We start from the raw sequence: 14593 nt of genomic DNA on the forward strand, positions 1-14593 counted from the left end.
GGACCATACCGGGGTAATTCAATAGGGAACCATAACTACAACAGAACCTCGTTATGCTCAGATATCTAACTGACCATTCAACTGAAAGAGCGTATTGTAATTAATATACATCCATGGCAATTCCCTCTATTAATTACAATCATAATCTACATTCCCTTTTTGATCATGAATGTCGTGAAAGCCTTTCCAATTGCAAATGATATTAGACACTTTTGAAGGTACGTGCATGTATGTTTGTCATAATGCGTACAAGCTTTTGTCTTATGTATTATGTGTAAGCTTCAGTTTAACATTAACAAACACCCAGACCTTTCTGGGTGTTTGTGGGGTTCAGGCAAACAGTTACATTATTTCCGAAAACACATATACATCTTGAGTGCCACAAAACAGTGTCTAATATGGTAATGAGGGTAGAGGTGTTTAGACAGAGGAGAAAGTCCATAAGAGGTGTAATAATGGCAGGTAATGACACAATCCCCCCCCTCCACCAGAGATCAATATAACACACATAATGGCACCCTCACCAGCCAACGAATCATGCTGTGTATATGCATATGTGTGTATGTGCATGTATGTGTGTTATGTATTTGTGTCTGTACATTTGTGCATGTCATTTGGATGTGAGGGAAGGCATGTGTGCGTATTTGCATGCCTGTATGTGTGTGTATGTGTGTGTATGCGGACGTGTGTATACAGTGTGTTTTTGTGTGTCTGTCTCTCTTTATGTCTTTATATTTGAGTGTGTGTGTGTGTGTGTGTGTGTGTGTGTGTGTGTGTGTATGTGTGTATGTATGTATCGCAATCATTACACCTTCTGCCTCACCTACTTGAAAAAAACAAAAACATAGATTCAAATCAATTATGCACCAAAGGTCACAGCGGGAGCGCAAACAAAACCGCTAATTGGCGAGCGCTGAAAAGTGCCATGGTTGATGTGGCCGTAAATATCCGTAAATAACTCGGCGTGCCTCACCTAGGCTTTTGTTCTGCACAAAGGTAATGCGATGATGGGTGAAATGCCTCTTGCACTCTCAGTGACCTAAGGTAACTGCAGTGACTTGGCTGATGAAAGACGTACTCTAACAAGATGGAGTCAGATTTGTACATGTGTAAAAGTCTGTTTTGAAAAGTTGGATTCCAGCTTGCATTCTTTTATATTCTTCATTTACATTTTAATTATTTGGCTGCTAATCTTTTCCAGAGTGGCTTGAGCAGTAACAAACACAAACTGGTATTATGGTTAGGGTTAGTTAACCCTAGTTTATTTACTTAACTACGTCTTTAGTGAAGTATTGTGCTTACCTACATTTTAAATCACATCCATTACAGAGTACAAATTTTGTAGTTTGGGAGATCCTGTTATCCTTGTGGCACATGTGTCAGTGTGTATTTGTGAAACAAATGTCCCCAAAAGATATTTATTGTACTTGGCGATTGAAGTGATTGTGACTCAGAAATGGTGTCACTGACACCTGTTTTTAAAACCAGGTTTGTGTTTGCACTGATACCATGTTGGGGGTAAGAGGTTGCCTGTCACATCTTAATCCTGTGTTTTGGTAGTGAAAGAGTTGGGGAAACTGTTGTTGGCGCTCTGATTGGAATCCTGTCATGGCTAATAGCAGGATTATGTCTGAGTCTTCCTAAGCCACCGCTGGCGGGTTTTTATTCAGTTACAGCCTATCTCCTGGGTTATGAGAGAAGTAGTGTTATCGGATGCGTGAGCGTAAAAAATCACTGGTGGAAATGTGGAGGAGGATGGATGCATTCATAGTTGGAAAAATACCTAATGTACAAATTAGTGGAATCGTTTTTATGATTAGTCATCAATAGCACACAAGCTCCTGTTGTAGATTGATCACACAGATATCTCACTCATGCACACACCCAGAGAATTGCAAGGTCTCCAGGTTAATTTGCTTAATTTACCTGTCACAAAGCAGAACACCGGTCTTATAAAGGAAGTCAGGAAATCATCAGAAAATTGCCTAATTAAGCCTGCAGTATTTGCAAATCTGTTACTTCACATTCTCTTCAAATTTTAAAAAAATTATGAAGAACGGACTCTTCCCTCCAAGCAAATAAAATGACTAGTTTTCTTATGCTTTGGCTATATGCCTTCATCAGGGAGTCATGATAGTGATACTTCAATAGGGCCTGTGATCACGCCTGCAATCAGTTATGTTGTAGCCAACTCAATTTCATGACAAAAGATAGTCTATTCTCTATGGAAATCAACACCGTACAACAAAAATTGAATACACTGTATCTTTAACACACATGTACATAATTGTGTGTCAACCTGTAACGATGTCCCTGGAAGAGGTTTTGGCTAGATTTTCCTGTGACCTTTGACCCTTTCACCGGACCTCCTTGGCACACAACCACATGTACATTTTTCTATAAATGTATCACAGTCAAATGAATTGTGGTAATGGTCCTTGTGTAGCTGCTCTTTCTCTCACAGATTTAATTTATTCCCACTTCTTCTGATGATGAAACATCACTTTCCAGTCTACCAAAAAGGAATTCACACATTCTGCGGCAAATCCACCAAATTGTCAATGATGAAAGCATAAATCAGATCATTGGGGCTACTTGTTTGTCACGGCTTTAAGCAGCCAAACGTGTTCCTGCTGAGATGTGCCATGCTGGACTTGAAACATGGGACTCAAAGGCACATGACCATCTCATCTAGTCAGAATACTGGAAAGAATCCAGCTCAGAGTGGGCATTTTAATGCATTATGTATTACCAATGGATAGCACAAAGAAACAACCAAGCACGACTCCAGCTGTTTCGCAGAAACAACCATCCATCAGCAGCCATTTGTGAAGTAGGTGTGTGTGTGTGTGTGTGTGTGTGTGTGTGTGTGTGTGTGTGTGTGTGTGTGTGTGTGTGTGTGCATGTATGGTGCGATCCCCTTTGGTAAATGTCTCCACAGTATGATATTCTATGTGCATTGTGATACTGGGCACTGGATGTGTCTTTGATGACAAAAGGCATGTTTGTCCAGTGATGATGATATGGATTTTTGTCTGGGGCTACATGCACGTGCATGTGTGAGGGCATGTGTGCACGTTAACATGCCTTTCTGTGTATGTGTGTGCTCACGTGCGTGTGCATGTGCGTGTGCTTGTGTGTGAAAGCATGCCAAGTGAACAGCCAGTGTCTGTCCTTTGTGTCTGTGTGTCTCCCAGGTGGCAGATCTCATCTCGTCACCACGGTGACTCACACTGGCTTAGAGTGGTACAGGGGTTGGGGGATGGGAACGTGCACGTACACACGTGCACACACACATGCGCACGTACAAACACAACCACCTACGTGCACACTTGCAAACACACATGCTCTTGTAAGTAAAAATTTTTAAATACAGTTTGTGTGACCATACACAGACAGAGACATGCACATGCGTACACACACTCAACCACAGGCATGCAAACATATACACATGCAGGCAAATACACATACACACACCTGCCACATCATGCCAACCAGTTGTGTTTTGTTTTGTAAAACTGAGGCGCATTAATCCAGTACAGGTGCACACATAATTAATCAGACTGAGGATTATGAGACGGAACTGAAGAATCAAGTAAAGAAAGGTCATACACTGTTGGGAACAAAGCTTCTTCCTCCGGTGCCCCACTTGAGCTTTTCCTGGGTTTGGATGTTGCTGCAGTGTGGGCTGGTGGTCCTGCGGTCTGCTTAAATGGGCCGGTCAGAGCCTGTGGAGCCGCAGAATCAGCTTCAAGACCTGCCAACACAACAGTAAGTCACATAGTGCCTGTTTGTTTAGCTGACTGAAGTAAAGTTAGTTGAACAATGTGTTTGTGGCAATGATATTCATGTTAATGTATCTTCTGGACTTTCATTCAGGACTAAAATGTAGATCCAGCTATATCTAGTCATGATAGCACAAGTTTTGAATATTGTATATTGGGTGTAGCAGCCTGTGTGTTGGTTGAAATGTGAAATAACAGCGCCAAGATTTGTAGCCTCTTGCAACAGTCAATGGTTATGATGGTGTTTATTGAAGGGGGAGGAGTTGAGATAAACTGTCTCCATTAATATTTCCATATCCCCATTCATTTATCTCCATTGGGCCCGGTTATGTGCTAGTGTGAGTCGTTTATGTGCTACCTTGCTAATAACGTCCTTTAATTTAAAAGGAACCGCCTCAAATATGACACTCCCCTGTTGAAACAGGGTCACTGTCTCTCCACTTAACAATGACATACATAACAATTTATTTAAAATATCTTTGACCTAATAAATATTGGATTTTTTTTTTCTTGTGAAATTGTTGTCTGAGCTTTGGATACCAGCACTGACAATACAGTATGTGACACCTAAAGATGAATTAAACATGTATAGTAAGGCTGTAAAAAAAAAATGGTGTAATGTTTGTAAGCATCTGAGGCCTATATCTTGAATGATGAGGAAATAAAACAGATGTAAAAAGCTTATTTTCGTGTGTAAGAAGCTTCAGAAATATACTTGATATTACTCAAAAATTGGCCGATGACAGGCTGGATTGTAAGCCTTTTTTTTAACGATCATAACTTAAAAACATTACAGAGACTGAACTTAAGGCCCAGGCGACAAACTACACTCTTCATCAAATTCAGAGAAATGCTTGCTGCCCCCTAAACACTGAGAGTGAGGGGGGAAAATATATGGTTCAGCGTTTCCCTCACAAGAACAGCACAGTAATCAATTCCGTTTAGTACAAATCCAATGCACTTAAACTTCCAGCGCGAATAACCAGAGGCTGCAGAGCAGAGGTACATTTATCGATAAGGCAATTAATTCAAACCCCACCTCCTCCTCCTGCTGCTATGAAATGCTCGCATCCTCCTGCTCCCCCATCCGCAGTAAAGGACAGATAACTCTCACTACTCAGTGACGGCCAAATTGGACTCGTTACTCAAAAAGTAACGCATTACCCGTTACTTATTCCAAAGGTAATGGCACCACTTTACTTAGATTACAACTCCCTGGGTAGAGGCAATTCGTCACACTAACGTTACTGTTTAGCCTACAACACTTTTCCATTTAGCTAATGTTTACCATTTAACCCTACGTTATTCTTTTACCTTCAAAAGTCAGGATACCTCTTCTGTTGATGAAAATTAGGCAAACAAATGGCATTGCTGCTGTTCTTGCCTTTTTTTATTGGACAAAATCCAAGTAGTGAGAATACTTCCACTCAGAGAAAGTTACACTTTCTGCCATTTCTCATTTTAGCTAACGTTAGCTAAAAGGAGGACGGTTAATTTTGATGAAAACAAACCCGGGCAACTAAAGGGGGTGACGACAAAAGTAAAGACTCATTACAAAAGGTACCGGTAACATAATTGCTGAAGTTTAAACAGTAATTCGTTACATTTCGTTACTGGTAATCGTAATACGTTACGACACGACACTATACTGCTGACGGCGCGGTCCATTGCTATTTTCTTAGGGACTGGGGGAGCACCAGTCTGTCTGCCGGAGAGGAGAGAGAGAGAGAGAGAGAGAGAGAGAGAGGTAGACAGACATAAAGAGAGAGAGAGAGATCCTGAGCTCCCCAGCCACCTGCGTCAAGACAGCCAGAAAGAGTCGGAATACGCCTGGAAGTTAGATTTATTTGCCTTCAAAGTAAAAGCGCAAAATTTGTCACGTTTAGGGAAAGCATAGGTGAGTACTGGGCTGTTTTGTTATGCTGTGAAAATGAACAAAAGCGGCATTTTCTTTTCATTTTTATTACAGGTTACTCTTGAAAAACCTTTATTTTCACTTTGGTCGTATTACTCAAATAACGTTGCAACGCGAGAGCGCCAGTGCAGTGTTTTATTTTGAAAATTCCGACCGGGAGTCCTACTTTAATTGTTTGTGGCTTTACACTGTTTCCAGCTCAGAGCTCGGTCGGCTCGCAGAGACAGCAGGATGCCAGGGAGAGCTCTCCGTCAAACGGCGTCCGTTTTCCCGTCTCCAGGGGCCGTCTCCTGGCCACAGCAACTCTGATGGGCGTTTTTATCTTCCCTTTTTCGTCCTCGACGCTTGGATATTTTCGGAAGCCGCGAAATGAAGCGAATGAATGTGAGCAACAAGAAGTGTCCTGTTGTTTTGCCTGTCCTCAGCATCACTCCTCCACAGTAGTCAAGTCCTTTCTTTGGATGCGGTGCCTCAGTGATTTAGTTGTCTCTGTTTACAAAGGATTTATTTAGAGTTCAGTAGCGGACTACGCAAACTTTTCCCTCGCTTTGTCGTCTTTTTCGAGGTTTTCCGTGTTTGAAACAAAGATTTCAGGATAGACCAACTCCGGAAAACCAGCGACTTGACATCTTCTCCTGGCGGAATAACCGTCGTTACGGTTATTCGCCTTTACTCTCCCCCCTGCAAGCATCTTCTCTGGGGTGGGACTATGACTGATGCTTGCCTTGCCCGTCTGTTTGAGTTTTGTATCGTCTCGTTTTGTTTGTCTGTTGGTTTGTTTCACGGTGGCATGAAAATTCATGAATGCGTCCAAGGACATGTATTCAAATTACGCATGCATCATGACGGTAGTAGTCTGTGCGTAATATCCTATTATTATATCCCTACGACATGAATGCAATGACAAACAGTTTGATTCTCATTACTGTGTTTGTGGGTGTATTTTCCTCGGCAGATCCATCCTAACTTGATTGTTATGTGTATGTGTGTGTGTTTGTGTTTGTGTGTGTAGCCAGTGCATGGGCATTAATTAGGTATGGCAAGGTATGGTTACTTGCCATTTCGTAGCCTATAGGCTACTGCAAGTGAGTCTGAATCTGATCTTATAGTTTGTTTGTTTTTTCATTTTAATTGAGGGCAAAGAACAAGCAAAAAAATCCAGAAATTTATTTGGAAGCCCTAACTTAAACACGTTATCAGTGGAGCATGCTCTCTCAAAGCTGCATGTGTGAGTCTGTGCGAGATAGTTCGGTGCTCCACAGTACATCTTATGATTCATCACACTGACCAAATCTTATCTTGTAAGTCATCAGCAATTGCTCCACTTGTCCCCGGACATTAGTCGATATAAACGTGTTTTTAAGTTTCGGTAGGAAATAATATTTGTATAATAGTAATAATAATATTCAAGTCCATACCTTTGCCAGTTTAGGGAACTGATGCCCGGTTTAGTGAACTGATGCCCGTGTGTGTGTCGTGTGTGTGTGTGTGTGTGTGTCATGTGTGTGTGTGTATGTTAGATGGAAGAGGGGAGTGTGCGCGCAAACATGCACGTCTGTTCATGCGCCTGTGTGTGCGCCCCTGGCCACGCTAACATACCCCATCTCTGTTGCTCTCTCTCTATGTGTGTGTGTGTGTATGTGTGCAGCCACGCTGGAAGTCGCCCCCCATGTGGCCGTCGGGAGTGGGGAGCAGGCAGCCCTGCCCGCGGGAGTCGGCGCTGCGCAGGGCGGCCATCAGCGGCAACATCCTCGCCCTGCCGCCGCACCACGTCCCCACCGGCCGCAGCGTCCGGGTCTTCATCTGTGCCAACCCCGATGGTAAGAGTCACTGTGATACCCCGCCGCCCCCGCTCCCCCACGCCTCCTCCTTCCCACACACACGCAATTCCCAAGGCTGGACGGACCCTCAAATGACACAAAACATAACCTTATTTGTTATGACACCGCATTTTTTTTTAAGACTGGTTATGACAAGCTTGGAAAGGGATTACATTTTGTGTCCAGACTTCAGGATAGTTTTAGTCAAATCGTCTTAATGCCCTGGCAGTTAGTTTTGCAAATTTTATTAAATATAGGCCTAACTTTTTTCACAATAATGTAACTTTTTTCAATATATTTGCATGAGAGAAATGTAATTAAAGCAAGTTTCGTGTTTAAATATTTAAATCCATGTTCCATTATTATTTCTTGAGAGAAGTAGCTGAAGAAGATGTTGACATTAATCATGTGAAATTTGTAGAAAATTAGGCTGACAATGCGGGGTTCTGACAATGCAGTAACATAATTTGACTCAAACCTCCTGAAGTAAGGTTGATGAGTCTTGATACAAAATAAAATCCCTTGCCAAACGTGCCATTTTTTGCAGTGTAGGCTACGTGTTCAGTATTATTTGTGAATTAATTAGGCCTATTTTGGAGGAAAAGTCAGGCCTGTTAGAATAGGGCATAGTATATTGGCTGGCTATTGAGCTGTGGCATTTAGAGATCTGTTTAACCTACTGGAACCTCTGGAAAATATTTAAATTATGTTTGGGCCATATGACAACTTGACAAAACAAATTTGTGTAGTATTTATTCAAAATAACCCAATGAAACAACATATTGCTTTCGACGCGCAGAGTGCATAGTGTGAGCCGAGTGCAAGACAGTTGGGTCGTGAGGGAGACACCCAGTTGCAGCTCCGTATTTGAATATACCCTCTGGGCAAGGGGGTAAAAATAGGCTCACTAAAACTGGAGTAAACAAGGCAAGGGAAGTAGAGTAGGGTATGAGAGGGAGAGAGAGAGAGAAGGAGGGCATGCAAGGATTAAAAAGGGAGGTTGCTCTTGCCGATACATCACTGTCATTTGTTTGCCCTCGCTGAGAAAATTGCTATGGACAAAAAATGAACCTGACCTCAGATTTATCTATGATTTTCACACTGTTATGGCCCAAAGTAGATGGAGAGAGTAGATAAAGTCTGATATTGTTTAGCCACCTGTAGCTGACTCAGTCATTCAGACCGTCCCGTCACAGCATGCCTTTAATGCTCCGATCTACCCATGGATGGAAAAACGAAGAGGGGGGTTATTCCAAATAGATCTTTTAACACCGCCGGTGCAAATGGAAAGACACACAGCTCGGTCTGAGCTGTGAAAAGAGCTAATTATGACGGCTGTTTCCAGTGGAGCGAGGTACTAGTATCCGATGCCACATCCTGGTAATGAAGCCCGAGAGAGAAAGAGCTGAACATTACTGTACCAACCGCAGAGTTGCACTCTCACTTGTTTAAAGCAGTAGCACAGTAACGCTACTGTTGCCCTTAAAATCAGACATGGATCAAATAGCATTTGCAAATAATTCTTAGCGTTTGTTTTACTCTTGGAATATCAGATAGGTTGACTGCATCAGTACGATATTGTACGGTAAATTGTCAGTAACAGAAACTTTCAGATGCTTTCCTGTGATTGTCTTAGTTTTCTTAACTTTCAGTGTAACCCCACCCTTCTGCGATTCCAAGTAGGTTAAAATAAATACTAAGAATTATTCACAGATGTGACTCAGGTCTGCCCTCAGTCCTGCTGCAGTGCTTGTTTCTCCATGTTCACTAGAGGGGGCTATCCATGCACCTTACTGATAGCATCCAACTTGCAGCATAATATGGTCAAATCAGACAGGCAACCAAATTGATGACACACACCTTGAGACGGGTGGTTGGTCAAATGTCCAATAAAGATAACATCCTTTGCTTCAGCATCACCCGCTTTGGTATTTTCTCCTTGGTTTAAAAGAAACCATAGGCATCATTATGTTGTATACTCTCTGGGTGGAGGTTAAAGAAGTGGGTTTGTGACTGGAAAGTGGTTGGCTTGAATCTGAAAATCAGGGCATGGAAAGTGAACAGGTAACACTTTCCTCTTCTTCAACATCTACGGCCGAGGTGCCGTTGAGCAAGGCACTTAAACTCCAATTTCTCCAGCTGAGCTCCCAAATCTGAATGTGTACGATATGAATGTAATAGTATGAATATGAAGGAGTTGCTGAAGATCGTCTCATTTAACTATTTCTGACACTGGATACTACAAAGTAGAGTGATCTCTTCAGTGCTATCCACAGCGATAAGCACATGATCATAACAATATAACTGTATTTTTTTATTGTGTCTGGCCGACTGGAGGCCCTCGCTGCTTTGATCTACAGTTCCTACAGTTTTATGTGCTCTCTGGTTATAGTGTTGGCTGCGCCGAATATACTGACTCTAATGCCCTTAATCAAAAGCCACAGATGACTGCAATGCACTCCCACTGCTGTATTCAGCTCCACAGACCTCTGCTGTTTTTGTTTGTGTGGTCCGTAAAGGGACATACCACTCAATTTCAATGATAATTCAAAGTAAATTTCCTTTCTCAGAACTCGATGCAGCAGAGTGGTTTGAGATGTCGGCACAACATGCAGGTGTTAGAGTAGAAAGTTCACTCCATGGTGCAGTGATATAGAGTATATTAAGGTTATTAAGGTATTCCACGGTGTTGCCAAGATGTAATCCAAACAACTAATTAGAGGGGATTTACATCCTCTTTCCATGATGTTAATGAATCACTTGAATTCTTGGCTCAGGTGGGTGACTGTGTGTGTGTGTGTGTGTGTGTGTGTGTGTGTGTGTGTGTGTGTGTAGGTGTGTGTGTGGCCACAGCCGATCAATTAAAAACCCTGCTATCTGCTCCTGTCAATTGCCAGACGGCAGCAACGAACCAGAGAAGAGCCAAATGCAATTTATCTGTGTGTGTGTGTTTGTGTGTACCTGTCTGTGTATTACGCAGCCTGTCTAATCTGTCAATATGTGTGTTTGTGTGTGTGTGTGTGTGTTTATGTAGATCCATATAACCGTATCAAGACGACTCCATTACCTTGCTGTAGCGTTGTTCACCTCAGGCTCTGGCATCGGCGATGTGCTATAGACAGCTATTTGTATGCAAGCTATCACTTAAGCTCTTTAAAGTTGATAAGAGCATGAGGCCCTTGGGATGTGATGCATAAAATCATCAACCCCTCCAACGCACATCATCATCCAGACTATAGCATGTCACCACTGAGACCACTGATTACATTACATTTCACCCCACAATTATCCCCACCGCTGCTGTTTGTGCTATTTATCATTTTTCAGTACGTGTTGTAGGTTTTTAGTTCTCAGACCCCATCCAAATCTTTATCCCGGCTTTCCCAGACTCGATTGTCTCTTTCCTTTGAAAATCTCTCCCTCGCTCCCTCCGTAATCGCTCTCTATCTTTCCCACGTATAAATTCGGGGTTCGTCGTCAATCATGTCGGACGCTTAAATGTTAAATTAATAAAGCCCAAAGAGAATTTTACGCTGGCCAGCCAGTTTCTGAATTGAATCTGGTGAGAGAGAATAAGGGAGAGAGAGAGAGGGGTGGGGGGGTGGCAGGGAGAAGAGAGAGGAATGGAGGGTGGGGTGACCGTGTCAACGGTGGCTCTTGTTTAATAAATTGGTTCTCGGGGGCCAGTGAGGGTTGGGTTTTGGCCGAGCCCGGCCCCGCTCTGCGGCGTGTGAAGTTTATGATGCGTGCTAGAGAGCTTATTTCTCTCCCCGTCTGCCGTCCTCTTACCTCCCCTCCCCCCCCGGAGGGAGAGAGAGAGAGAGAGAGAGAGAGAGAGAGAGAGAGAGAGAGAGAGAGAGAGAGAGAGAGGAGGCTCGCTCTGACTAGTTTGGCAGCAGCTTCTAGTGACCTCTCTCCGAGTTCTCCAGAGTGCTATAGAGCAATTCTACACCCATAGGACGTCGCTCTGACAAATTCAGCAGTTGCCCTTGCACACTCCCCTCACTCACTGGGTGTTCAAGCGATTTGATGGAGCGCACTGTAAATGTACTTCAGAGGGGAATGATGGATATGATAGTAACCTGCCCTGTGGATACACCTGGGTGCAATTACATAGCGATTATCCACTAGTAACCAACATAATTTACCCCCCAAAATGTAGTATTGTTTGGTGCAAATGGTGTATAAATCAAAGGCATTTTGTTTTATGTGCACAGCAAAGGCCCTGCTGATGAAAGGCTTTGAGGTCCGATGCTGATAATTGACGGTGAAAATGAACAATGTCTGCTATATCAACCAATAAAGATTTCATTTAATATCTGCTTGAAAGATAGATTCCTCCTGGGAACGTGTCCCTAATTGAGACAGAGGACTACAGTTGTGGTCACTAAAATGTTCTCTTTAATAATGTGATACTTTATTGATCTCTGTAGGGAAATTCACTTCACTGCCCCAAATGATCATCATCGTCCTCTGCAGACCCCAATAGAAATACTTTTCTTTTGCTTTGTGTGAATGTGAATTTGTACTGGTTTATTACTGCTGAAATGAGTTCCAATATCTGTGAAAGCCCAATATCAGCCAATAGTAAATGGCAGCCGCTAACAGAGACATTACCCACTGAACGTCTTTCAGTATCTCTTTATGTCTCAGACTTTGTCATAAAAACTGTGTTGTATTGATCGAGAGACTAGCAGTGTTTGCGTGTGTAACCACTGTTATGCTTATTTCATCAAACATGAATTAGGTTATGGCCAGAGAAACAGAAGACTTCCCTTTTACAATTACATCCAGCACCACTATCACCATCTGTCACTGTACACTGTAGTTTTCTCTTGGTGTGTCACATTGAGTGTGCAATCTGTTGGTGGTGGCACTACAAGCTCCAGCTGCATCTGCACTTTTTCTTTTCCTTCATTACGATTCAATGGTACTCCGATGGCCTGTATGTCTCACTGCACCCAGGAGCTGCAGGAACATCTGGCCTTTATATGGATGGATGAATTATATGGCCACAATTTGCCTATAGCATGTTACAGGCCTTTCGGTATCGATTTGCTCACTGACTGTATGAAACTACTTACTTGTGCTATGCAGCATTGCGGTGCAGATTCAAATCTTGCCGTCTGCACAAGAGTGTGGGTGACACATTGAATGACGTGAACTTAACAATAGTTGTAAACTTTTCGAACAGTGCTTTGTGTCTCGAAAATGACAGCCAAAGAATATAGTTTGTGTCTGTTTAGCTAAAATTTTTATGAAATTTGATCTATTACAGACTTCTAAGATTATTTTTAAGGCACTTACACTTTATTGCGTCACATATAATGGAGATAGGCAGATTGATTCAAACCAACAACATGACTGGCACATGGAATGCACCTTTGCTCACTAATTCACCAAGATGCCCATCTGTCTGTTTGGTATTGTGTGACATCCAGAGTGTCCTATATAGCATTCTGTTGAGTCTTCTCCACATGTGACACTAATCCCTTGCTTAAGGACCTTTAGACACACACACACACACACCCACACACACACACACACACACAAACACACACACACATCGTGGCGTCCATGTCAACATGGATGACCACTGTGTCACAGCGTTGTTCTACTTGTTGATCTCATTCTCTCTCTCACTCTCTCTCTTTACCTCGCTATCTCTCTCTTCTCAGTATCACTCTCTTTCTCTCTCTGCCTCTCTCTCTCTCTCTCTCTCTCTCTCTCTCTCTCTCTTTCTCTTTCTCTCTCTCTCTCCCAATCAGAGATCTCTAAGCGGTTGTGCATACCAAGTGCCTCTGGAGTGTCAGTTGGCGAAGCGTGATGAGGACAGGATGATTACTTTGTCGGAGCCTTGTTGATGAGACTCAGAAATCAGAGAGGGTAGTTGCAGAATGACCAATATCTAGTGGTATGAAAGCAAATGGACCGGGTTAAATAGTGTCAGTAGAACTACTTTTGCTTGTCTCCCATCCGTATTATAATGGTTTGCTTTTGGTTTGGCTTTTGGCTTGTTTCAGCTGTGGTGTGCTTCATGTAAATTTGCAACATGGACATTTCATTAGCATAGAATCAGATAGGCCGAGAAGGAAAAGATCCAGGAACAGAGAGCCTGTCTTTCTGCGTTCAATTGACTGCCCATGTTTTTCCCAAAGAATGAGGGAGAGAGAGAGAGAAGGAAAAGGACGGGGTTGAGGGGGAGAAAGAGAGAGCGCAGACAAGACGTGTGTGAAAGAAAAGATTGATCGGTCGGTAATACTGAAAATAAACAGTTAGGAAAAGGGGAGGGACAGAGAAAAAGCGAGAAAGAAAGTAACAACCAGCCTTTGTTCCTGTGCATGTGGGCGTGTACACAAACAGACACAGATTACACACGCACACACACACACACACACACACACATACTAGACGTCAAGCTGCCATACCTCATCATCATCCCATAAAAAAAAAATGAGTGGCGACTTTGCCGTTATCAGCACAATACAAACAACAACACAGTTCTGTCTGTCAGGTCACATCGAGACGCAGTACAGCGAGAAAGAGATTTGGATTGGATTTGTTAGCTACCTTTCAACGTTTCCCAAACAGAAAACCAGGCTTGCCCTGTGTCATCTAAATGCCAACATGCAAGCTGCCATTTTGGGTAAATGGTCTGTGGTGTCACCAGTGTCACCATCAGAAATCCTGTACATTAATTGTAATTGTCTTGCTGTAATGTATCTCTGATGGGATGAGATGAGAGTGCCACTGATGCAGCAACTGCCATTTGTTTCATTTGCATACTATCATAGCCGTTCGCTTTTGATTTGACATTTTGCTTGGGTAGCTGTGGGCGGATACATGTATGGTCACGGCCCAGAGCCTTACTAAAGATAGATGAGAGAAAGATACGTCAGACCAAATTTGTGGGCGCTTTTACTCATGCTGCGTATGACATGGTTAACGGCTGAGGGGCTGTTTATGTGCTGACCACCATGTGTGTGTGAGTGTGTGTGTGTGTGTGTACGTACATGTGCAAGTCGGCTTCTTCGTCACATCGGCCTCTGTTGGGCATGTTCTGTTTTTAACTG

At 42.8% G+C, this 14593-nt stretch overlaps 1 protein-coding gene across 2 annotated transcripts in view; it reads left to right on the forward strand.

Moving 5' to 3' along the window:
- Positions 1–6008: 6008 nt before the first annotated feature.
- The window catches only part of LOC139643537 (NACHT and WD repeat domain-containing protein 2), a 39395-nt gene continuing 30810 nt past the window's right edge, over positions 6009–14593 (forward strand). The window contains exons 1-4 of one of the 2 annotated variants that reach the window (XM_071518704.1): positions 6009–6084; positions 6266–6401; position 7235; positions 7349–7520. In XM_071518704.1, coding sequence (XP_071374805.1) covers positions 6009–6084; positions 6266–6401; position 7235; positions 7349–7520 — 385 coding nt within the window. The remainder of the gene's footprint in view (positions 6085–6265; positions 6402–7234; positions 7236–7348; positions 7521–14593) is intronic. The other variant, XM_071518705.1, reaches the window with a different exon arrangement.

Source organism: Centroberyx affinis, unplaced genomic scaffold (assembly GCF_046629955.1).
Source record: "Centroberyx affinis isolate AG114_WGS23_722 - 3 ecotype Tasmania unplaced genomic scaffold, CSIRO-AGI_Caff_v1 ptg000622l_1, whole genome shotgun sequence".
Taxonomy (NCBI): Eukaryota; Metazoa; Chordata; class Actinopteri; order Beryciformes; family Berycidae; genus Centroberyx; species Centroberyx affinis.